This window comes from Gymnodraco acuticeps, unplaced genomic scaffold, assembly GCF_902827175.1.
Source record: "Gymnodraco acuticeps unplaced genomic scaffold, fGymAcu1.1, whole genome shotgun sequence".
Classification (NCBI taxonomy): Eukaryota; Metazoa; Chordata; class Actinopteri; order Perciformes; family Bathydraconidae; genus Gymnodraco; species Gymnodraco acuticeps.
In genome coordinates, this window is record NW_022991513.1 from 2,650,904 (window position 1) to 2,677,683 (window position 26,780).

At 41.3% G+C, this 26,780-nt stretch overlaps 1 protein-coding gene across 1 annotated transcript; it reads left to right on the forward strand.

Moving 5' to 3' along the window:
• Positions 1–654: 654 nt before the first annotated feature.
• Positions 655–21,012, forward strand: LOC117533322 (C-type lectin domain family 18 member A-like). The gene is made up of 12 exons (XM_034197009.1): positions 655–786; positions 2,333–2,424; positions 13,372–13,608; positions 13,720–13,817; positions 14,155–14,276; positions 14,792–14,899; positions 15,037–15,129; positions 16,566–16,672; positions 16,788–16,917; positions 17,083–17,179; positions 17,880–17,971; positions 20,831–21,012. The coding sequence occupies exons 1-12, from the start codon at positions 663–665 to the stop codon at positions 20,866–20,868; spliced, it is 1,338 nt and encodes a 445-aa protein (XP_034052900.1). The 5' UTR covers positions 655–662; the 3' UTR covers positions 20,869–21,012.
• The last annotated feature ends 5,768 nt before the right edge of the window (positions 21,013–26,780 follow it).

Sequence of the window (26,780 nt, forward strand, 5' to 3'; positions counted from 1 at the left end):
ATACTATTATAGTGGTTTTGAGTAATTTATTTTGCATATTGTCATAAAACTCTAGATACAAAGTTGCCTAAATGAATCAGTGATAATAATTTTACTAAATCATATGATGTCTTAAATGTAACTCTTTAATAGCTAATCAACATTTTAAATGAAAGACAAACTTAAGGTGTATGCCATGACCGTATTATGTGATGTAAGCGATATCACATCGTAATTAAAACAATTACGAAATTAGCTCTCTTAACAAGCGTCTAAATGTGTTATGAAAAGCATAATAAATAGGCCTACATCTATATGGTATAATATGTTGTGGTGTTGTCAGGAAATAGCCTACCCTCCATTATAATGTTTATGATTCATTGTTCCTCCTCGTGCATCATGTTTGCACACAGGCACTGCAACACGTGCAGCGATAATTTGCGTTAATGTTCCATTGTTAAAGGCAATTAAGTATGGATTTGTTTTCCCGAAGAGGGATAATGATTTAATGAAACGTTAAAAGGTTAATTACGCTGTACTGTGAGTCTGCTTCTAGGATGATACATTGTGCTCACCGCTGCAGCCCGGGGTGATTAGGTGAAAAGAGGGAGGAGAGGAGCGGAGGGAGGATAAAACCAAGGGCCGAGGGGTCACTTTAGTCGGAGATACTTCAGGAGTTCACAATGCGGTGTGGAACCGCGTCCCGGGGTTTGGATCTGTTGGTCGCGTTGTCTCTCCTGCCACAGTTTATCTTCGCGAACCGGATTATCACAGACACACCGGAGCCCCTGAAGCCCACCATCACCGGTAAACACACTTTAGCTGTGCGTGAGGCAGGTGGCCACGAGGGACCGTAGCCTACTATAGACAGTAGACCTCGTAGTGCAGGATGAGCTAGCACGTAACATGTTGACTTAAATGCAAACGTGGACAAAATTCTCAGATCTTGTACTTAAGTAAAAGTAGAAGTGCCAGAGAGTAGGAATAGTAGCTATGTTACAAGTAAAAGTCCAGCAATCAAAATGTGACTCAAGTAAAAGTAGGCCTATTTGGCATCAAAATATACTTAAAGTAGGCTGCCAAAAGTAAAAGTACTCATTATGCAGATTGGCCTATTTCTAAATAATATATGTTTTGATCATAATTATTGATGCATTAAAGTGTTATCAAAGCTGGTAAAAGTGCAGCTATAGTTTTGATAACTTTGTATACTGCAGGGTAGCTTGTGAATTTTAATCCAGAACTAAAGTCTTATTTAAGTGTTGTTTATATTTTACATTATTAATCCAAATCTGCAAAGTAACTAAACATAGTCAATAATTGTAGTGGAGTAAAAGTAAACAATGTACTTCTGAATTGTAGTGTGACTGACGTACAAAGTAGCAAACTAATTGGTATACTCAAGTAAAGTACAAGTACCTCATAATTGTACTTTAGTACAGTACTTGAGTACATCTACTTAGTTAATTAAAGTTTAAACCATGTCTAAATAGTTTTCCCTTGATGTAAGTCTATTTTAACTGATAGCAAAGCATGTTTTAAGTGTTTGTTTAATGTTTGCCATCAGGTGGCAATCCTTTAAGCTGTAGACTCAGTGGGTTTTCTAAGCTGTCTCAATCCATCTGGCAAAGCACCAGCAGCTCCAATTTTCTGTCACTGCCTGCTGTGCTACAGGAGTTTGGCATCAGTTGAACAAATTACCATTTTGAAGGCATTTTGCCAAACCCAAGGCAAAATGATTAACCTATCACTGGGGAGCCAAATCTCTACTCTTTAACTTTTGGAAGAAGTGCTAAGGGGTAATAAGTAACCTTTAACAGTAAGTTTGATCAAAGAAGATCACTGCCTATTCCTAAATGTTATTATTCCATAATCTGCCTCTACATGAATGATTTAAAAATATTGGGCTCAATTAAATAGCATAGGCTTTATTGTGCATGGACCCCAAGATCTCAAGGTTTGAATAACACTTCAACCGATTTATACGCAGTATGAAACTCATTTATTGAAGAAATGTTAAGTCATAAGTAATGTAAAGTAAAAATGCAAAAAAGTTTTGATTTAAAGTTTTGTCTAAACCCAACTGACCCTTGAGTTCAATTGTGACTGAAGCTGTGACAAACTGTATTAACCCATGCTCACACACACACACACACACACACACACACACACACACACACACCACACACACACACACACACACACACACACACACACACACACACACACACACACCACACACACACACACACACCACACACACATACACACACACCAATACATTTGCATTCCATTGCCATGGCGACATCAGTAAAGGCATCATTGCTAAATGAGCGTTTGTGCTTCCTTGCAGGGCTCGGGGTGAAGGAACACTCAAAGATTGTTGCCCAACACAATAGACTGCGCAGCCGGGTCAACCCCATGGCAGCTAACATGCAAAAAATGGTTTGTGACATCCATTGTCTGTCTCTTCTGTGTGAGTTTGAATGGCAAGAATGCTGTCACATACATTTGAGTTGTATTATGTCCATTATGCTGTTTCTCAAACCAAAGTTTAATCTTCCTCTGCAACACAACACATTAGAATTCTCTCTCTCTCTCTCTCTCTTCTCCTCTCCTCTCCTCTCTCCTCTCCTCTCCTCTCCTCTCCTCTCCTCTCCTCTCCTCTCCTCTCCTCTCCTCTCCTCTCCTCTCTCCTCTCCTCTTCTCTCCTCTCCTATCCTCCTCTCCTCTTCTCTCTCTCTCTCTCTCTCTCTCTACCTCTCTCTCTCTACCTCTCTCTCTCTCTCTCATTCTCGTCTCGGTCTCTGCGTCTCTCTCTCTCTCTCTCTCTCTCTCTCTCTCTCTCTCTCTCTGTACTAGTGGAAGATATCTAGCCATGTGTAGCAGACTTAACCAATATTTGACATACATTTTTTGCAGATACAGTGCAAAACTTAGAGAAAAACAGTGGTGATGATGATGATGATGATGGTGGTGGGAGTAATGATCAGACATGTGTGTAAGGATGTGAAACCATGCTGAAGATCTGACTTGCAGCACCAAAACATGTTTGGAGTGATGGTGTGGAGAGTCAGAACTGGGCCAAAATCTATTAGCAGTGGGTAGTCTTGTTAGTGTTGCAAAGCATACTTATACCAATTCATGTTTAAACACACAATAGTGTGTGTGTCAATTTGTTAGTTTCAGATTATCAACAGCTACAGTTCTGTATACAAATTGGCTTTCATGAATTTGAGAGTGATAACAACTGTGTGTTGCTGAGTGTGCAGCATAAATATTAATCTTTCACTCAGGTTTTTCTAATCCCACTCTCTGCAAAACACAGCAGCTGCAGTAAATCCTCTCCCTATCTTTCCCATCTTGCTTCGCCATACGGTACTTAACTGCTCAACTGTCTTGGTTGCATGTGATTATGATGAAGAGGTAATGATGGATTACTAAAGTCACAATGCTCTAGATATCCTTAGGGTCTAATATGAGTTTTGTACCAGGGCAAACTGTCACTTTGTCATAGATTACATCCTCAAAGCCACCCATACAGACCGAGCTTTCTTTCTACGACTGCTCTTCAGCCTCAGAGAACTGTTCTCTCCTGATAAGGCAGTAATGAGAAAAAGAGGATGTGGATAATCATTCTGCACAACTCTGGTATTACCGGTAATTTCCCTCAGAGGAAGGTTTGTCGAGCTGAAGAGGCATATTAAAGAGCTTTACTGACAAACGTTAAAAGGCTCAAGGCTTCAGCTGTGTTTTTGAATGTTGGGATTAGGGCTTTTTTTCACTCAGGAACGAGCCAGTTAGCATTGTGGTGAGATTGTGCTGAAGTGATTATAATATAGACCTTTAGGCTTTTCTTTCAGGGGAAGATAAAATACCAATATTTAAGGAATGAAGGACGCCTCTTCCTTTCTTACCCGATGCCCTGTCTGCAGCTTTTCTTTGAGCTCTTGAGGAAGTATTATGAGTTCATACAATCGCTTTAATACATACAAGTTCAGTAATTACTTTTGATATGCAAGACTTGACCTGTGTTTGTTAGATTAGCATTTTATGAATCTCTTTTATTCCGATAAAGCTCCAACGATTCATTTAAATAATAAAGAAAAACACATAATTATGGAGCTGTATTGATTTAGCTATTTTGGTAATCAACAATAAAGCAATTGTCTGTGTGGTGCCACAAAAAAAGCTTATGAGGGTATAAACTAACATTTTCTTAGTGAGACATTCAAATCCCACTGCTGATAAAACATGACATGCCTTGAAATAAAATGTCTGAAATTAAGTATTGCCCGGTGACCTCTGCTAACATCAAATTATGAGTCTGTCACTTAGGCTGGCTGACATCAGAGAGCAGAGTGAACAATCAACTTAACGGGCTCATCGTGTCTAAGACATACGTTTGTCTCTGACCTATGATTTGTATCCTCCAAATCAAAAATAATTGTTTGATTAGATGATTTCCTTCTAAAACAGAGCCTCATTTATCAAGAGAGGGTAACACTTTCTAATAAGGCATCATTTATAAAGGGTTAATAAGCGGTAACACATGTTTCGCTACACTCATGGTACATGCTGACCATCAACAGGTAAACATTTTTCCCAGACTGTGGAACAATGTGTTATTTAATAACACTAATATTTACTATAAAAGTAATTTCCTTACTTTGACAGTTTAATAATAATAATAGCTTGGATTTATATAGCGCCTTTCATGAGACCCAAGGTCGCTTTAGAAGGAAGAACAGGGCAAAACAAACATAACAAAACAAAAGGCAGTCAGACAACCAGTCAGACAGACAAAACAACAAATATATTAGGGGCCAAAGGCCTTAGTGAACAGATGGGTCTTGAGGGCCCTTTTGAAGGCGTCAAGCGTGGGGATGTTGCGGATCTCCGCAGGGAGAGCGTTCCAGAGGGTGGGGGCTGCCACACTGAAGGCTCTGTCCCAGAAAGTTTGCAGTTTGGTGCAGGGGGTCGTTAGCAGGCCAGAGTCTGAAGACGGCAGGTTCCGGGGAGGGGCATGTGGGTGAAGGATGTCCGATAGGTACTGGGGTGTATGGGCATGGAGGGACTTGTAAGGAGGAGGATTTTGAATGATATGCGGGACTTGACCGGCAACTAGTGGAGGTGGATGAGGGTGGGAGTGATGTGCTGCCACGGCTTTGTATTTGTGAGTACCCTAGCGCAGTGGTTCTCAAATGGGGGTAGGCGGACCCCTAGGGGTACGTTGAAGTACTGCAGGGGGTACGTGAGACTTGTTTTATGTTAATGAAAAAAACTAAACATAATTAATGCATTTAAACAAACTACTAATAGTAGATTAACTACTTTATTTAAAGGTTTACAGTAATTCTGGATAATAAAATGGGAAAAATAAACGGGGTGCTCTCTTTTCCTCTCGTGCAGCTCGCTGAACCTGTAATAAGTGACCCGACAGTAAAGAATAAATATATTTATAACTAGTTTAGCTTGTTCCAGAGTAGATTTACTAGCTAAGTGTGTTAGGTCTAACTCTTAGTGTATTTTGGTCCGCTCACCGGTCCGTCACAGCGGCGGAGCTGTGATCATGCAGAGCTGCGTGTTCTCCGTCAGCAGCAGCTGATCTGCTCTCCGATCTCTCTCTCTCGCGTCCGGTTATACTTCACTCGCGTTTTTGTCCAAATCTATCAGATCTAGCTATTCTAGCTAATGATATGACTGCCTGCTTATCAAAGGACCTAAACAATAAGCATTGCTTGGCAACGGCGTGTGGCCGCAAAGTATAGCGCAGCATTATGCATATGTTTATATGAGGGGTCAAAATCCCATGCTCATAAAATGCTCATATCTTTTTTTCTCTTCATTCCCCACGCCCCAAAATAAATAAATATACCAATTTTAGGAAAAGTAACGAAGTTTGAGCAGTGTGGGTTTTATATGAACAGAGTTAGCCTAGGCCACATATATTTCAAAACGCGAAGTGTAATAACTGCAGTTTGCCTCCCTGTCACTGAGAATGACAAAGTTCTTCAGTGAAGCACAAGCCCATGTTTCTCACTACATTGTAAGTACAACTTATTCAAAAGATCAGTTCAATGCAACTAATGTCGTCTTAGTGTTATTTCATGATGTTAAAATTGGTTTTCCATGAATTTAGTGATGGATTGTAAACATTTGAAATGTACCATTTAAGTTTTTCTCAGTTACAATGTTGTTGTTTTAATAAATCAGACACTGATGGTGCAAGGCTGTATTGTACCTCTTTATATAGGCATTTTGTCCCTAACAAATTGTGTTTGCGCTGATCAGGGGGTACTTGGCGGAATATTTTTTTCAAAGGGGGTACATTATTTAAAAAAGTTTGAGAACCACTGCTCTAGCAGCACAGTTTTGGACATACTGGAGCCTAGGGTTTTGTTGGGAACCCCAAACAGGAGACCATTGCAGTAGTCCAAGCGGGAGGTGACAAACGCATGGACTAGGGTTTCGGCAACCGACTCCGAGAGTGACGGTCGGAGTCTTGCAATGTTCCTTAGATGGAAAAAGGCCGATTTGGTCACAGACTTGACGTGGGAGTGGAAGGAGAAGGTGGAGTCGAGGATGACACCCAGGTTGCGGGCTTCAGGAGATGGGGAGATGGAGCAGCCGTCAACCTCGAGGATGAAGTCACCAACCTTCTGGAGCAGCGCCTTGGGTGCCACAACCATGAGCTCTGTTTTCCTGCTGTTTAGTTTGAGATAGTTGCATGACAACCATGCTTTGATGTCATGCAGGCAGTTGATGAGAGACTGAGGGGGGAGCTGGGAGGATGGAGTGGTGCTGAGATACAGTTGGGTATCATCAGCGTAACAGTGGAAATTGAGTCCATGATGTCGGATGATCTGGCCGAGGGGGAGCATGTAAATGGTGAACAGGACGGGGCCAAGCACAGAGCCCTGGGGTACACCGTGGTGGACTGGGGCCGGGGGTGTATTTGAGCCGTTGATGGAGACAAACTGTTTCCTGTTATGGAGCTAGGATGTGAACCAAGACAGCGCTGTGCCAGTGATACCTAGGAGGTCTGAGAGGCGGGTGAGGAGGATGTTGTGAGAGATGGTGTTAAACGCTGCAGAGAGGTCCAGGAGGATGAGGATGCTGAGGCGGCCAGAGTCAGCAGCAATGAGGAGATTGTTGGTGATCTTGATGAGGGCAGTCTCAGTGCTGTGTTGCTGCCTGAAGCCGGATTGGAAGGGCTTATAGAGCTCATGGTTGGACATGCAGGGCTCGACATTATAATTGGCCCGCTGGCCCGGAGGCACTATTTAGACACCCCGGGCCAGCATAACGTACATTCCACTTGCCCGCTCGGGCCACTAAAAACAGTAAGACATACATTCACATTGTTCTGTGATATTGGTATTTTGACAAGCAATTTTGTTAGATTGTTCCGTTTATTAACGCTACAACATCGCGCTCTACTCTGCAGCTGTTTGTTGCGGAGTAGAGTGCAGTGCGAGCAGGCTCTCGTTCGCGTGCAGCGGGAGTAGGCCCGTGCACGCGCAGCGCGCTCACTACAGACTTTCGCGCCACCTAACCATTCGGCAAAATGTTTTTAAAACCACCAGTAACCGGCCAAGCGCCAGGCAAAAAACAGTCCTTAAATAAAAGAAAGTCACCGGAGGAGTTAAAGGAGAGTGACAGGGAGTACGAGAAGAAGAAGAGGGAGAGAAAGTTTCAGGCACACTGGCTTGATCGTTGGAGTTGGCTTGAATATGATGCCAATATAAACAAGGTCTTCTGTCGGCTCTGTACAGCCGACCTATGCTGCCGACCTATGCTGACAAGTAAGTGAAGAGTAGAAAATATTATGGTATATTCGCTATAGGGAAATGTCCCAGCAGTTTAGGACAAGGAAGGCTAGAGGCTAATATATTATAGCCATTACATGTCTAACTCCTGATAATGACAGGAAGGCAGAAAGCGCATTATACAAATAATAATACTCATACCATAGTGTCACCCTCCTTTTTATTTTATTTTAAAAATGACCACAATATAATTATTTTAATAAACCAAATATGAACAATTGCTTTATAGAAATGTATAGTAGGCCTAGCTAGTTAGTGGCTAGCTAGTGGCTATTTACATATGATATTTAAGCAGCAGATTATTTTGCTTGTTTAGGGACTCTCCACTCTTCAAGGGCCAGGTAGCAGAATGCTCCACAGGGTTTGACCCGCATGAAAAAAGCACCTCATACCAGGTGTGTGTGAGGAGGCAGAAGGCAGCAATCGAAACACCCGCTATGTTAGCTGGGATTCATGTTAATGGTGAAATAGATGCAGGTTTCCAGGATAAAATGGAGAATATGTTTCATACAGCGTACTATGTTGTCAAGAAAGAAAAGCCATTTACTGACTTTCCGGACCTGGTGCAGCTCAACAGTAGGACTGGCTCCAACATGACCAATTGTTACTTGTCAGAAAAGGCATGTTTAAGGTGAGAATCACAAATACATTAATACTGTACATTCCAAATTTACTATTTAATTAACTTTTTACAATTCCTTCATTATTAATGAAATTCCCTTTTTTTACCTTCAGATTCACAATTGATATCTACAATGTGGAGAGGGAGCAACTGCTTTCTGACCTAAAGAATGCAGGCTATATCAGTGTGATGATTGACGGGGCAACTGATGAGAATGGCAACCTTGAGAATGAGATTGTCTATGTCAAGTTCTTCAATAAGGAGAGAGGAGTGGTTCAGTCCTTCCTTGGCATTGAGGATGTCAAACACGCACATGCAGATGGTGTACTTTCTGCAGTACAGACATTGTTTGAAAAAGCAGGTCTGGATAACTGGAAGGAAAAGGTGGTTTTCCTATGCGATGATGGTGCGGCTGTCAATTTGGGGAAGAGGAATGGTGTGGCTGCAAAGCTGAAGGAAGAGATTGCACACCTGCTTGCTATACACTGTGTGGCACACAGGCTGGAATTGGGTCTGGTGGATTCAATAAAAGAGAATCAGAGGCTGAAGCAGCTGCAGGAGGTGCTGCAATATTTGCATCAGCAATACCACTACTCTCCAAAGGCACTGAGGGAGCTGAGGATGCTGGCAGATGCAATGGAGGAGAAGGTCCTCAAGCCTACAAACCTGAAGGGGTCCAGGTGGTTGCCCTACATCTACAAGGCAACACAGATCCTGTGTAATAGCTATGCAATCTTTGTGGCCCACTTTGAGGACCAGGTCAGCCCAGAGAGGACAACCCGACCTTCACCTGCAGTGATGGGAAGGGCAAAGAACATCCCCCACTACCTCAAAAGCCACACCAATGTCCAGTTCATGCACTTCCTGCTGGATACACTGGACTTTCTCAAGGCACTGAGCCTCCAGTTTCAGCAGGATAGTCTGACACCAGGGGAGGCAGTGCAGTAGATTGAGGCCTGCCTCAATGGCCTTACAGAGCTGTGTCTGGAGCCCGGAGAGCAGCAAAGGAAGATGTTGGCTGATGCAATGAATGGCACCTATAGAGGGATAGATTTAAAAAACACCACCACAGACACACTGGCTACAGACAGGAAGAAAATTACAGACATGCTTACCAAACATATTGAGAGCCGTCTGGGAGACCTGCTGTCTACCGAGAGCATTGTGCAAACATTCTCAGCTCTTGATCATAATGTGTGGCCAAAACTGGACAACTCAGATGAGTCCAAAGAAGCCTTTGTCCTCCATGGACGAGCAAATATTGAGTCCCTGTGCCACCATTACCAGAGCATCCTGGTGCGTGAGGGGACCACAGTCACTGAGGTGTTGGGAGAGTACAGGCTCTATAAAATCTGGGCAAGAATGCGGAATGGGCCCCTCAGAGACACTCTCCTGGAAATACTCCAGAGAGGTGATCTACAGACCCAGTTTAAGAACCTAGGCATCTTTGCCCAGATCTACCTAACAATGGCTGTCAGTACCGCAGCATGTGAGAGAGGCTTCTCTTGCATGAAGAGGGTGAAGAGCGACTGGAGGTCCTCACTGTCGACCCAAAATCTCACTCGTCTCATATTCCTGACCATTGAAGGGCCTAGTCTGGATACCTTTAATGCTAAGAGAGCTGTTTTTCAGTGGTGGCAGTCGGGGTCAAGAGCCAGACGTCCAGGATTTACAGCCTGGTCATCAGGAGGACGGCAAAATCAACCGACCGAGGAGGAAAATGAGGAAGAACTGACGATTGAAATGTTGTAGTATAGTAGTAATGTAGTTTGTAAATAAATTACTATTGCAACAAATGTGTTCATTTTCTTCCTTATTAGAGTCGATTTTTTTGGACGAATTCTCTTGGGCCAGTGGTTACAATGGTGGGGCCAGTGATAATGAAAATCTCCGGGCCAGTATATTTTTACCCTTAATGTCTACCCCTGACATGTATAGATGGAGTTGGCCGGCGACCACTCTTTCCAGAGTTTTTCTTAGGAAAGGAAGGTTGGAGATCGGCCGGCGGTTCTGGAGGTCGTCGGGGTCCAGGCCAGGTTTTTTTAGTATGGGGGTGACTGAAGCCATTTTGAAGCTGGTGGGGACTATACCAGAAGCCAGAGAAGTGTTGATGATGACCACCATAGGGACAGAGGGTGGGTAGGCAGTCCTTGACCAGGGCTGTGGGCATGGGGTCCAGGGAGCAGGTGGAGGTTTTGGCCGAGCTGACCAGTTTGGCCACTTGGAGAGCATCCACAAGGGAGAAGGAGGAGAGGTTGGAGTGGGAGAGGCGCGGCGCTGGGGGTGCGTTACCAGGTGGCTGAGGTGCAGGTAGGGGGGGAGGGCCAGGCACCAGGAGCTGCTGATGGATGGCCTCGACTTTCGCCTGGAAGAAGTCGAGGAATTTGGAGCACAGATCGGGAGCCCCTGAGGGCTGGGGGGCGTCAGGGGGGCGGAGTAGTGGGGTTGCTTTGCTGGGCACCGATGAGGAGTAGTAATGAGTCTTGGCGTGGGAGAGAGCTTCCTTGTAAGTTTTGACATGGTCACGAAAGGCCAGGAGGTGGACGGTGAGGCCAGTTTTTTTGGAGAGCCTCTCCAGCTGGCGACCAGAGGCCTTCAAGCGGCGGAGTTCGGTGGTGAACCAGGGGGCAGGGCGGGTGAAGGAAACAGTCCGGGTTTTGATGGGGTTTACTAAGTAATGCCCAAAAGCATTAATACAAAACCACACAGTCATAGTAATATTCTATTCACCCATTCATTTAAAGGTCACGTATAATGCAAAATCCACGTATTCATGTATTTTATACATAAACAGTCCCCTCTGTGTAAAGAGATTCTGAAAGTTTCAGGAAAAAAGTTTCACTCACTTTTTGTCCTGATCCATTTATATAAAAACCTGTCTGAAAATAAGCTGATCAGATTTTGGCCATTTTATGATGTTATAATTTTTTTTTGGCTTGTGTAACCATTAGCCAATCACCAACCAAGGTAACCGCCCCCCACCTTATCACCTGGATCTTCTCCTAGAGCACCATAGTGTTCTTTATAACCAAATATCTCACAGAGGGGCGTGGGGAGTGGCTCCTTATTTTCATCTAAAGTAACAGACAGAGAATCAGCACTTTTGAAACAGGGCTGAAACAGAGGGGTTTATGGGATGCTGCAATTATCTGTTGGGTATTTCGAGCAAAACATTTCAGAGACATGTTTTGTATATATCAGAGACCTATAATATATTGATGAAAGACTGTATAATAGGGGACCTTTAATACATCATCATTTCTAAAGGGTTAATAAGCAGTAACACACGTTTCTTATGCTACATCCATGGTACATACTGACCATCAACAGGTACACATTCTTCCCAGACTGTGGAGCTGCTGGGTTCAACAATTCAACATATAGCAACAAAAAACACCATTTATCACGCTCAGTGAAGAGACCATAGTGATATCAACCCTCCATCAAACTCCCATAAAGACAAGTTGACCCCGTAACATTTTAAAGTAACAGAGCATTACTGGGAACTGCATTTGAGGGAATAAACAGTTTAATCTATTTAATTACACTAATATTTACTATAAAAGTAATTTCCTTACTTTGACAGTTTACTAAGTAATGCTACTGCCCAACATCATTAATACAAAACCACACATTCTTAGTAATATTGTATTCACCCATTCATTTAAAAATATGTGTTTATGAAAGTGGCACCCAAGAGTGTTTCAAACATAAAAACATGTTATTACAAAAAATGAAACTTTTTAACTTGAATCTGTGTCTTTCCACCTGTGGTTGCCTTTCCTAGTAGTGAGAGCTTACCTCAATGTGATGTTTGTACTACAGCAAATATGGCAGAGTGATTGATTGTGGAAAGTTTGTGTGTTGTTTATTTGAATTAGCCACTGCAAATCTTGGGAAATGTGCCCCATAGTGAGGTGTTTTTACCAGTGTAGCACACCATGGGTGTCAGTCAGTGTTTGTTGGTCCTGCACTGGCAGTTCGCCCAAGGTGTCTCTCTGTCTGTTGTCTGCTGGACTCGAGGTCTGGCTCCGACCCCTGAAAAGGATTAAGCGGGTAAAGAAAATCACTCATGCACTATTAGGAATGACCTTCATGCCAAAGAGTTTTTCCTTTCATCCAGATTTAATCATATTTGAAGTACAAAATGACCTTCATTTCGGTTTTAAGATGCAGCCCCGAGTCAAACAGACCTCAAGAACATATTTTAATACTGAATAAGGTGATGGAAATATCCTATTAGAATAGAATAGAATCGGAGAGATGAAACCCCTCTTTAATGGTCACACATGCAGAGCACACAGCACACACAGTGACATGTGGCCTCTGCATTTAACCCATCCTAGTACCAGGAGCAGCGGGCAGCTATTCTACGGCGCCCGGGGAGCAATGGGAGTGGGGGGGGAAGGGGGTTGTCCTGTGCCTTGCTCAAGGGCACCACGGCAGGGCCCAGGAGGTGAACTGGGACCTCTCCAAGTAGCAGTCCACACTCCATATTTAGGTCTGTTTGGGGACTTGAACCGGCAACCCTATTGCTAATTGTTGATGTTATTGATTATGAATCATTCACTAACATACATATTACATTTTTCATTATATATGTGGGGTTAAACTAAATCAGAATTTGTTTTTTAAACTGTAAAAACTGTAATGTCAGACCTTTTTGTTGTACCCCGATTATGAAAATGATAGAGCAAGATTTAAAATGTTTAAATCAAATAACATGGTAAGCTTCTGAAACACACAGATACTTTTTTTAACATTTGCTTTTTTTAACTACAATCAGTGTCAGTCTGATTTCATCTTCCCTGTGTGCATGTACAGTAGGATACTGCCAGAGAAGACCTTAGTATAACGTATTCCTTTGAAGGTTTTTACAGTAATTGTTGGGAATCAAAGATGTTTTTATGATATGAAATATTATTTTTGTCTTTATAGGAGTGGAGTGATAAGTTGGCCTTACTTGCAAAGGACAGGGCGGCATCATGTCACACAGATCCTCCTGATCAACAATCCTCACCTCTCAGTCATATCGGCTGGAACACACACGTCTCTGCCCACCGTGGTCTCACTTCAGTTTCTGATGCCATACACTCCTGGTTTGAAGAGGGGAACGATTTTCTTTACCTGAGTGGGCAATGTAGGGAGAATGCCACCTGTCAGCACTATACACAGGTATTAACAATAAGATACAAGCTGTACACATGTTTGTCAGAGATTCTCATAATTGTGTTTTTTCTTCAATAGTGCTAATGTTGTGTGTCTGACCCATCTGTTGTTGTGTAGTTGGTGTGGGCCACCTCGAGTCATGTGGGCTGTGCCAGCCAGCTTTGTCTGAGGGAAGGAGACCTCTGGGAGATGTTTGTCTGCGCATATTACCCTGGGTAACAATGACACACTTTATCAACCTAAAATGAGATTGTTAAATTCATCTGAGAATTGCGTGGTAAAAAAATAAAGCCAATACTAAGGGTTTTATCTGCCATCCAGCTCAATACCATTACGCTCTTGAAAACGGCAATAATTATATCAAAGGCTTATACTACTTTTCAGGGAGTCCGTACATACAGTTAAAATGAACTATTATGTAACACTACCTATGTGAAGGCCTCACACATGTGATTATATATATATATTAAAACATTTTAAAAAGATGTAGTTCTAGATTGTGTGTGATTGTGTCCAGATGTTGCAGTGTTCTGTATATCTGTGTTGCTGCAGGGGGAACTGGGAGGTGAACGGTCGGCTGGTGACTCCCTATAAGACGGGGCTGTACTGCTCTCTCTGCACCTCTTCAATGTCTGGCTGCTTCAGACTGTGGGACCATGTAGGTAGATTATGTGGTAAGACAATATATAAACATTAAGGTGGCTACAGAGGCACATTTTTCTGTTACATAGTGAGTTCTCTGCTAAGAAATGTAATAGGCAAGGACATTCCACATTGATTAAATGCAAGCCCTTGAAACAGACATGCATACATAGAATTATAATCTAAGGTGATTTAAAAAAACTATTTATGAATAATACTATTACTTATTACTGTAGTTACGCCCATTATGCTGCTGATATACATTTCTGCACATTTACCATCAATGTGTTTTAGCAATTGTTAGAAGTGCAAATTTAGTCCAATTGTAATATTTCTGCTTATGAAATCTTTTGTTCAATGTTTGTGCCCGATACGCAGTTTTGCCATTTATAAAGTATTTTGTGATTTCCATGGTATTTGGCCTTTATAATAGAACAATAATCACAATACTGCGGCAATGATGTTAACCAATATGATCTAATGTAACACTTCCATATGTTTATTTTGTAACGTGCATATTTGTGTTGAATGTATATTTTTTTGTCAGAGATTCCAAAGAATCCGTGTCGAATGAGCTGCGGTCAGCACGGCCATCTTAACATCTCATCCTGCAAGTGCACGTGTGACCGGGGCTTCACCGGACGCCTCTGCCAGGGTACCACTCATCAACATCAAACCAAGTAGTATCGAGATAATACCCTTATTAGTACCAGGTCTCATTAAATATGTCTGTTTTCCTGTCTGTTCAAAGTAGAGTGGCCGATTTCACTGAACTAAGGCTCTGTCTTTCAGTGCGCTGCAGTGTGCAGTGTGTGCACGGTCGTTTCAAAGAAGAAGAATGCTCTTGCTTATGTAATGTTGGCTATGGTGGTGCTGAGTGTGCAGGTGAGTGCAGTGTGCCTCTTTGTGTTTTCATATACCTCAGCAATGTGTACCCTGAGACGCAGGTTTCAATTCACAAGCTCAAACAGGCAGAACTGTGCTGAGTAAAATCCATCTGCTTGCTGCTACATTCTGTATATATCTTAAAGTGGACCTATCTTGCAAAATGCACTTTTGTACGTCTTTTATACATGAATATGTGTCCCCGGTGTTCCAGGGAACTCACCAAGTGTCAGAAAATACAACTCTCTCTCTTTTCCTCCGTACCCAAATCTTTTAAAAACGGGGCTACAACGAGCGGATACAGATTCCATCCGAGCTGACGTCAGCCCGGAATAGTGTTGTTCACACGAGACGTGTCCGTTCACACGAGACCGCTCGAAAGCGCTGGAGACGCTGTAGTACATATGCCAGGCCTGTAAGTGGCGCTGTAGTCCTGCCACAAAAGCAGCGAAGAAGACTTCCCGCGCATGGTTGCCATGGTTGCCCTTCTGTTTATTCTCTGCTGTGGACGCTCTGGCTCTTTTTCTCCCTCCCCGAGGCAAGTGTTTGCACCTGCTGTAAATATCTCTGGTAGTCCACCAGCAGATGACAAACACCTACCTCTCCGCCTCTTCCAAGGGACGAGGGGACCGTGCGGCAGAGTTTAAGTTAGATTTTTTTTCGCCGGTCAACATGTCTGTTAAAGTTGAAATCTTCCGGACAAAATTAGAGAAGTGCCGGTCAGAGGTCTTCTTTGTTATTTATTGAGCTTTTAAACAAATGAATAACGACTCTATATAATCATATAAGAATAATACACGGAGGACGGAGCCTCTCTTTTCCTCCCCCTCTTCTGAGAGCCCAGCAGCTGATCTTTGAGCACGCCCCCCTCTCCTGCAGGGGGGCGTGGTCAGCTGCAGCTCATTTGCATTAAAGCTACGTCACAGAATCAGCCCTTGCAAAAACAGGGCTGGAATAGAGCAAATAGAGCGAAATGAGGCATGGCTAAAATGCATGATCTGTTTTTTTGTTTTTTTTAAAACTTCACAGACATGTTTTATATAGGTATGGCCCTACAATATATTTTTCAAATATAGCATGATAGGTCCACTTTAAGGGATGCCAACGTTGGTGACATTGTGAAAATGGGATGAAAACATTAGCATATTAACTTGTCAAAGGGGGCACAAATTCTAATTTAGAAATTAGATTTAAAGTATGCTATATCAGGTAGGTAGCACCTTTGCAAATGTGTTACAAAGCATTTTTGAGCATTCATATATTTTCTTTGTTTGTTTATTAATCTCTCTGAACATATTCTGAAACTGTTATTCTTTAACAATTCATCCAGATTAACAACTGTAATTGCTTACAGGAGACTACAAGTTCCCTTTTGTTGATGGTATGCATCATTAGTGTTCATTTTCACCATATTTTGTTGGCTTGTGTCCCTACAGAGAAAGTGCAGTTTCCCTTCCACAGCTGTGACGCGATGATAGACGGTGATTGCTTCGTGGTGTCTTCAGAAGCTGACACCTACTATGGAGCCAAGAGTCACTGTCAGGTGAGAGACAGGTGTGTGTTGAGACAAGCTCTACCGCCATAATACATCTAAAACTAGATACGAGGGCTTTTAATTCTGCTTTCACTGTGGCCTTTTCTCTTGTGTACACCACAAGGGACGAGGGGGGATTCTTGCTCAGATCCACAATCAGAAGGTTCAGGACATCCTGGCGTTTTATATCAGTCAGCTGGAGACGAGCAACGAGGTCACCAACACGGACTTTGAGACACGAAACTTCTGGATTGGTACATTATTCCCTCATCCATTCATGTTAAAATGTCATACTATTTTCTCACACCTGGCAGCAACACCAGATTAGCAGACTCAGCTGTGGTTTAGACCAGATGTACTACCAGGTGGAGGTTGTGGAAATGATGCACGGACAAAAAAACAATGTTTTTACTCCACAGGTTTGACATATAAGCCTCTGAAAGACTCATTTCGCTGGGACACAGGCGAGATCCCCAGATTCAGCAGCTTCGCCTTTGGGCAACCGGACAACCAAGGGTAAGAGACACATTTACTAACAGTCACTACTGCAAAGTATAGGTGCAATGGATCTCAACAAACGAACAAACAAATCATCTTAAAGGTAGAACATTACTTTTTTGACCGGATCTTCAGCCTTTTTTTATCTACAGATGAGTATGCCTTTGGTTCTACATTATGTATTACCTAAATATTACTGCGAGAGATACATACTGTATTTTTTGTCTCTAATGTGTTGTGTTTTCACATTCAAATTACATTATCTACTGAGATTTTCTCAAATAATTACATTTTTATTTATGGACTGATGAGGAAAAGACAGATGTTGGCTGACTGACAACCTTCACTCTGACCACTAGATGTCTCTCTCTTTCTGCCTCCCTTACTCCGTTTTATTAATCTATCTATCTGTCTATAAGTAATTCTTAGTGTTTATAATTAACTACAAAACTTGTCATGTTTATATTACAATATTAAAGTGTGATTTATATATCTTAGACGGAATCTGTTTGTTGGTTTTGTGAGTAACTGTAGTATAACATATAACTTATTGTGGTGGTTCCTCTGCTTCATCAGAGATTCAATCAGACTAAAGTGATCTGGAAAAAAAGATCCCCCCTCAACTTTACAATAACATTTTAGTATTCAGTAGTTCAGAAAAGCCAGTGAAAAAACCTCAGAACATAGAGTCACTCAATATTTGTCTTTCTCTGTCCAGCTTTGGAAACTGTGTAGAGCTGCAGGCGTCAAGTGCCTTTAACTGGAACGACCAGCGATGTAAAACGCAGAACCGATACATCTGCCTGCACGGTAAGAGTCCTTCTGAAGATACAAAATGTTGAGTGTGTAAAGTTGAAGTTATTTTTTCTACAAATGACCACACAAAGTTATGTTGACCTTTTTAGACATTCTTTGGGCACAAAACCAAATTACGGAGCTTTAATAGCAATGCTCCCGACTGTACAAATTGAATGCATGGTTGGGTGAATTTGTCCCACTGCAGTAGCATGTGCTCAGTTAACTTTAGGGAAGATGGGCTTCATGTCTCATATTTCCCCCTAAACGTAGCATGCTACTGCCTGTAAAGCTCCAACTGATGTGCAGAACCACCAGGCTCTGGACTTCATAGTGGAACAGATTCCTCTCCAAAACTGGAGTGCTGGTCCAATTAGAACAGGATTCAATGGGGGTGATATTTTTGCCCAGACCGTTATGTTGTTCACCTGAATGATTGGTAGTGATGGTGGTGAGCGGCCACTCTGGGAAAGGGTTCCTAATGTCCAGTCATTTTTACCACCAGAAAAACAGCCGTTATATACTTTACATTGAGGGATCATACCTTGTTTCTATACCAACATGACGATACAACTGAGGAATGTAAGTTCAATAGGAATAACCGTATATCAGGCTGATACTGAGTCAAACAAATGCATCAGGTTTGATGAAAATGGGACCTATTTTTCAATTTAATTGAATGTTTAAATACTTTATAAATTATATACTAGAATTTTATTTCAGGTTTTGAATAATTTGTTGCTGCATTAAATCACGTAACACTTCAATTGTAATTTGGAAGATTTTCAACCAAGTTGCTTGTGTAACATTTATTAAAATATATAAATATTTATTTATGATAATAAAAGTGTATGTTTTTATTTGTTAGATTGTGTTTAATAAATGTAGGAATGTTTAAAGTGGACCTATCATGCTATATTTAGGCAATAGCATAGGTCTCAGATATATAACATTTAAATATATAAAAAACATGACTATGAAGTGTTTTGCTCAAAATACCAAACAGATCACCCATTCTAGCCATGCCTCATATCCCTCTATTTCACTTCCTGTTTCAAAAGTGCTGATTTTGGGTATAAAGCTTAAAAAAATTAAAATTGATAAAAAAAAGGAGGAGGCTGAGCTCATGCGGGAGATTCTACCGGCAGATACTGCGGTGATGAAACGCCATATCATGGATTATCAAGGATTATTTCTGAAACAGTATGGAGCTCAAAGGCTTTCTCTCTTGCCGGTTATTATACCACAAGGTGAGTTCCTTTTTATTTCCTGCTTCTTCACACACATGCTATCCAGTACAGGTTAGCTCTGAGTGTAAAGGCCCTGACACACCAAGCAGTCACCAGAGAACTCGTCTCACTCTCGTCCATCGAAAACATGTTTCGTGCGGTACTGGAGCTATCAGCCATTGGAGTGTTGCCTGTGGAAGACATTCTCAAGCAACAGTCTCTCAAGAGGCGGAAGCGATCAGAGTGATTTCTTTGGCCGACTGCCTGCATGGCCGATTCAACGCGTTTCAACATGTTGAAACGCGTGGCGTGACGTCATATCGGACGCAAATCTGGATCAGCTCCGTTGTAGCCCCGTTTTTAGAGATTTGGGTACGAAGGAAAAGAGAGAGGGTATTATTTTCTGACGCTGCGTGAGTTCCCTGACACAACGGGGACACAATATATATATAAAAAAGTGCATTTTGCATGATAGGTCCCCTTTAAGTCTAGGCTAATTCAGATGGGTTCTCATTTCAATTCTACAAGTAAGTCTTTCACATTAAGCATTTATTTAAAAAAGCTTTTAATGGAAACAATATAACTTGGACCGGTACAGCAATTTGTATTTGTTTGGATAGTAGCACCTTCTGTGCTTTACTATGTCCATAAAAACGATCTGTCACTGATAATCACAGCGGAGTGACGTCTAACATGTTAATCCAGTGTGTCCATTAATGACATAACCATGACATGGAAGATGTTTGTGATCCTGTCTACACATTTAAACATGGCACTCAGTCCAAATCAATGGCACTCAGTGCTCACCATCCAGAGCCTATGAGCGATCAATATGTGTCAACTCAACAAAGGCCTGCAGTGTTTATCCACACACATAGCACTTACATTGATCCTAAGGAATGAGACGGTGGCAGATGTTTAGTTTTGTCCACTTGAGTTGTCTTTGCAAGTGGTCGGTGTGTAATCTTGTATTGATCACTCACAGCTGAATGAGGGATCAGCTCTGAATGCGGTCAACATTGCCAAGATGGCATTCTAAAACAACTCTTAGTAGTTTGTTTCAGTTTACAACAGGACTAGCATATCATAGTCTGTTTTAGTTTCTATATATGATGATTGTACTTTTTGTATGGACCCAGGAGAAGTATAGGTAAAATGCTGTCACTATTGGTGATTATTTGTGATATAGGTGGCCAGGCATTACACATTGCATCTTCAAACTGCAGCTAAACATGTGAATATGTTTTGTCATGAGTAAAAAAATAACATTTAACTGAAGCAGCAAAAAGTTAGATGCATAAATTCAGCTGATTATAAGCACACAGAGCCCACCACCCCATCGGACTCATTTCCAGCCTTCATTATTGTGTTGTGCTAATTGGTGATAAAATGATAAGTGGATATCACACAGCCTGAGGCAAACACTAAGCTATGTTTCTCCAGAGTACCGTCTGTGCATGTGGGTGGGAGTGTGTGTTTCCATATCCATTTGAAAGGAGTAGTCTTTTATATCATGTTTCCTCACAGCCATGTAGCATTGAAGGATTTATGGGACAAACTGAACTCCCCTTTTCCTTTCTTGCTGTGCATTTTCTCAACATGTACAATTCTGTAAAAAATGTCTTTGTTGGTGTGCGTTTCACAGCTGCAGAGCACATTGGTCGCTGGGAGGATGGCAGGTGACCCGGATTTCTTAAGGACGTGAAACAAGGTGTTGGTTGGGACCAAGGCCACTAATGTTTGTCAATGTAGTTTAGATGTGCTGTATATACTCTACATGTAATACAAGATGTCTTATTATTAAAGGGTTATATCATGTGTCTAAAACTCCTTGTTTTATTCTTTTATATAAAAGCATGCTGTATCTTCTTCATCTTCCGGCCCTATGTAACCTCAAAATCGATTTGGTTCGGCATTTAGAAAGAAAGTAGCAGGTCTCTTAATGTTGCTTGCAGGAATGAGGAGAAATAAAAGATCAGACTTCTAACAGTTGTGATGTCGGGCCACGTTGAAAGCACATCGTTTGTCAAACTGTAGCAAAGGGCAAATAACAGCAGCAATACAAAAACACTAAAGCAATGAAGTCGATTATTAAAACACTAAAACCTAAAACCGCCAACGGGTAAAATGTACCCGCTATTAGAATGCATTGATTTTCAAGGTACAATGTTCTTTTATTTATCATACTAGAACACAGGGTTAACAGTGAGTTTGGAATGCACAGTGATGAAACTTATACCAATAGAATATGTGGACTCTCAGGTATCTAGTGTGCAGATAGCATGAAGTATAAAATATCGCTAAAAGTGTCTATCTCTCTCTCTATCTATCGATCTATCTATAACTAACTATTTATCGATCTATCTATATATCTATCTCTCTCTCTGTCTCTATCTATAAGGAACCGCCGTAAACAACAGGCGTTGCTATAGCAACACGTCATGTTTATGTTTTCACGCGAAAATCACTGCATTTTCTATAAGGTAAATATTACCCGCTGACGCTAATGGGTATAAATGGCCATTTTTAGGACCATTTTTTCAATCTGACTTCATATTGACAATGTTTAACAGCAGAGGGTGCTACATAACACACTTTCAGGAAAAGTCACGGACTGGGAGACTTGAATATTTTATTGAAAAAAAGTTACATACAATCAAGAAACAGCTGTGGGTAAAATGTACCCTTTGGCGGTTCTAGTGTTAAAGCTCAAATGCCCTCACATTCTGGATAAGTATAAAAGCAACAGAGCCCCATGATGCCTTCATTCTCTAAATCTAGGATTTCTGTTTATCAGACCAGACACTTTTAAATGTACAGTTAATAATACATATTTATGTTTTAAGCCATTTTCCACCACTTAAATCAGGAATAAAAGGCCTCATTGGCTATTAAATGCAAAGAAATGTTCTGCATATTCATGAGTCACGTTTCCCAAAAGAGGACCCATCCCGGTTGAATGAGCTTTTGAATGAAAAACAACAATCAAATGGGTAGGAATTAAATATAACAATATTAGTGATCCTACAACTTATCCTATAGCGATGAGCTTCAGCTCCTTTCATAATGATCTGACACACAGAAATGACACCTTTATCCCTTGTAAAAGCAGGGAGGAAATGCATTCAAGAAAAAGATAATGATGCAGTTACAAAAGGAGATGTGCTTTAGTATGGAGAGTACAGTGTACCATCTGTCATACCAATATAGTTGAAGTTGGAGAGCTTTATTTATAAAGTGACCTTCTTTTTCTGATCCCCAACAATTTAATAATAATAACTTGACAGCAAAGTGGGATTTAATGTTTGATATGAGAAACGACACACAAGGTATTTGTAATTATTTCCTGACTGCAGCTGTGCCAATAATTACAGAACATCCTGTGAGGCAGTGGTTTCTTGTATTCAGAGATTACATGATCCCAGAAAGGAAAGGTAAACTATGGCTGAGTTTACAAAATGACATCCTGGTCTCGATGATCATGAAAAACCTAGAAAGGAAAATGTTTGCTGACGGGAACGATTCAGCACCTTGGACAGCGAACGTTGCTGTTACAGTAATGCCCATATCAAGATTTAACTATCTTTTGAAAGACTTGCTATCCAATATCCCCAATTTCATATTTGAGAAAAACATCATGAAAATACTGGTAAGTATCCAATATTTTGAGGAATGAGGATTTCAGTTACAGGATCAATCTGAACCTGAATGGAGGCAATATTGGGTGGCTGTGGCTCAGTGGATAGTGTGCTGGACTTGGAATCAGGGGGTAGCCAGTTCGAATCCCACTGCAGTCAGCATGTCGTTGTGTGGGCAAGACATTTCACCCCAAATTGCTCCTGTGGGGATTGTCCACAGTACTGAATGTATGTAAGTTGCTTTGGATAAAAGCGTCTAACAAATGACATGTAATGTAATTCACACGACCTCTGTTTGAATAACACACAGAAAACAGAGGCCACACGTCCCTGACTCCAGAAGAGAGGAGGAATGAGTAGAAATATGAATTAAACAAAAAAGGAGAATAACTGTCAGAGATACATAGTCAATTGGCTTGGCAGTAATTGTTTCTTGATCTGCTTAACTGATTCTGAACAGTAGCCTACATTTGATTTTAGGAATCCAGTTGTGCATCAAGGATGATCTAAATACATCTTCCAAAGTATGAATTGAAATAAATAAAGCTCAAATCCTAAAGAGAATAGAAAGTGACATATAATGCTATACATTAAAGACATTAAGTATTGTGTTAAGTCTGTGAGTATATATTTTTTACAGTGTGTTAAGTATGTGTAAAGTAAAACCAGACAAATTCCAGCAGGGATTCAAACCTGATACGAGCAGCTTACAAAACAAATGTGGTACCATTACACACCACAGGAATTTACTCAGGTAGGGGAGTAAGTGTTTTTGCTTTTTGTGTGTGAGTTTGTTTGTGTGTGGTTTAAATGCGGATCAGGTCAGTGAGTGTTTAATGGCGCCTCCGAGGTCCAACACCGCTCAGGCTTCTCAGTGAACAGAGAAAGATCCTGCTGGATGGGAGATGATGATACACCCGGAGTGAGGGGGGGGGGGGATAAAAGCTGCAGATAATGGGGTCAGAGCAGTGTGCAGAGCTGCAGTGAAATGGTGCAAATGAACAAAACAGGGATGAGGGTTAAACAGCTGGGAGCAAGAGGAGCAAACCAACAACCTAATTGTCTTTCAGCTCGACTGAGTTTCCACTTTACTCAACACATTAAATGTACCCTCTGCAAGAGTAATGCACACTACAGTGCTTCTACATAATGCATACAGGGAAACCTTCCCATGTCACATGCACCTGGCTCACACTGCACTCACAGCCTGATGCTCCATCACAGGAGGGTCAGGTCTGCGTAGGAGTTGATCAAAACAGGCTCTACACTGTCAGCTTCAAGAAATAATTCCAACGCGGTCATGTCTTCACAGCTGAAATAATTGGCAGCAGCTTAGCCAAACTGATAGCAGAAGAAACAGGCAGCTGATACTTTACTGACCCCTTTCTTTATGTAAAAGCTAAAGTACCCGTCTTATGGGTCCAGCTTCATATTGAACAAACGTTGACACTTTTATCAATGCTCTCTTTGAAAACTTTGAAATCTAGGTCAAGAACTTAAATAGTTAGTTTGAACAATGTGTGGCTGCTCAACATGCATTATTTATGACTGATAGATCACTGATTACCTCAATGACTTGTTGTGCCCTTATGAGCCTGTGCTCAGTCTCAGATCTTCGGGTAGGGCTCTGATGGCAAAAAAAAGGGCGACAGAGCTTTCTCCATCAGATCTCCGCAGCTCTTGAAGAATCTGAGAATGAGAATCCGAGGCTTGCAGAATCAGGGACATTTTTTAAACCACTTCTTAAAACTCACCTTTTTATTAAAAGCTATTGATGACACCACTCCGTTTGAGTCGCCAAATTTGGACCGCATGCTCTGTCTTTTTAATCCATGTAAAGCACTTACTTTTCTGTTTTGAAAAGTGCTGAATAAATAAAGTTATTATCATTATTATTATCACTGGGATGTTAGACGTTAACTTTGTTTTATTTAAAAATAATGACTTTATTGGTGTCAATGGTTCAGAGATGAACAAATAATACAGATTAATGTCTCCCCACACAGTGTGTCACTAAGTGAGATTTGCTGAGTTAAACTACTTTTTTTGCTGATGTGTTGGTTCATGCCAGTGACTGCCTCTCCAAACAAAGTCCTGAATGTGTTTGCCTGTGGCGTACTGTATGTATAAATCTTTCCGACGGGCGTAGCTTCCTGCTGGTCTCATGGTGCCCCCTGATAAGCTGGTGCTGCGGAGGGCTTCAGGATGGCGCTGGTGGCAGTGGAATTAGCTCCCATTGTCATGATAATGACAGTGATACTCTTGCACCATCCAACTCAGACCAGCCATTGTATGGAAACAGGAATGCAATTTCTCCTGCAGCGGCAAGCGACAATCCTCTGAGAGTGAAAGGTCCCTAAATGACTCTCCTTTCAGGCGAGGCTGAGGGGCCAGCAGCCAATTAAAGTGGGAGCAGCAGAACAGTGCCATCCAAGAGACCTAAGGCTGTCTCTAAACACACACATTAAGCAACACAAAGTCGCTGTATTTTCCTTTTTACAAAGAACATCTAATCCCCTAATCTATCTTTCTCCTTATCCACCTAATTCTTTTGGGGGGTACAGGCAATGTGCAGTAAATAACTGAAGAGTTTATTCAGCACAAAATGTACATGACTCAGAGGTTATTGATTTGAAATTGCCAAACCATTGGAGTTGGGGGACGGAGATCCTGAGCAAAGGGGAGACACTCTCCAACATCAATCATGGTCAAATTCTCTGCTGGTGTTTCTGGTACGAGAGTTTCCTCTGAGCGTTTATCTGTCAGCTGAGGTAGAGTCACGATGGAGGGAGAAGGTTTTTTTTAAAAGTGTTCACGATACTGAGCTGTAAGTAAAGTGGATGTTTGCTGTCGGGCTCCGAAAGCCTTGAGCTGAAAATATGCCCATTGAGCTGGATAAGTTTGTTTTAAGCAACACTGCTAATAATCACTCACCGCGGCACTGACGACAACTCAGAAATTCCCCTGAGACTAAGACACTATCCGTGAATGCCGACTTCCCTCCAACACATTTTCTCTCTTTATTTCCACTGCTGATTCAAACACGTTTATCCATACTCTTTAGAAATGCCAATATTTGACAATCTGAAAACGTAATGTAGAAACGTTGAATGTATATTTAAAAATATCAATGCATGTCTATCTTAAATCATGTAAATGGTTGTATGTACAATAGCTTGAAGAACAAGTGTCCAGTTCAGGCATTGAATATCTCCTTTGTTAACCCTTCTAATTTGAACCTTTGTTATTGATGTACGGTATTAATAGCTAGCTAAAACTCAAAGCAGAGAGTATTAGTCAGCAAATCCCCTGAAAATACCAAAACCAACACTGAATTGTGATGCCTGAGTAGCCATAGCCTGATGAAGCGTATTCCTCTGGAGCTCCATTGTGGTCAAAAAATAAAACAACTAAAAAACAAATCAGTCAGTCGCTGATATTTTACTGAACATGGGTACTAGAGTTTATTTTAAAGTAATTCATACAAACAGCGTTCTGGAGCCATAAATGCTGGCTAGGGCACTAAATGTGTATTTATCAACAGCTGAAAATAGTCCCCGACAAATGTACTATTTATTCATGTTCAAGAAACAATTGTACACAAATAAATACAATGCCTGCCTGTTGCAGGGACTTATTCAACCTTTCAAACTGCAAATAAAAAGAAACAATGTTGTTTACTTGTCACATTTTTTACACTAGCAAGAAACAATTAGTTTGAGTCTGATGACAGAAATAAGAGACATTAACAATGTTGGTTAAGCCTTTGTATGTTTTTTATCAACAAAAATAATAAATTATATTACAATAAGACCAAACACTGTGCCCATTGATCAGTGAGCTTGCAAGATTAATTAAAACAGCTGTTAATCTGAACTTCAGTTTAAAGTATCTGTCAATAATGGCAGTAAAGCCATACTTATGTTACGTTTTTCAGTCCTGGAGAATAGTGTTTCC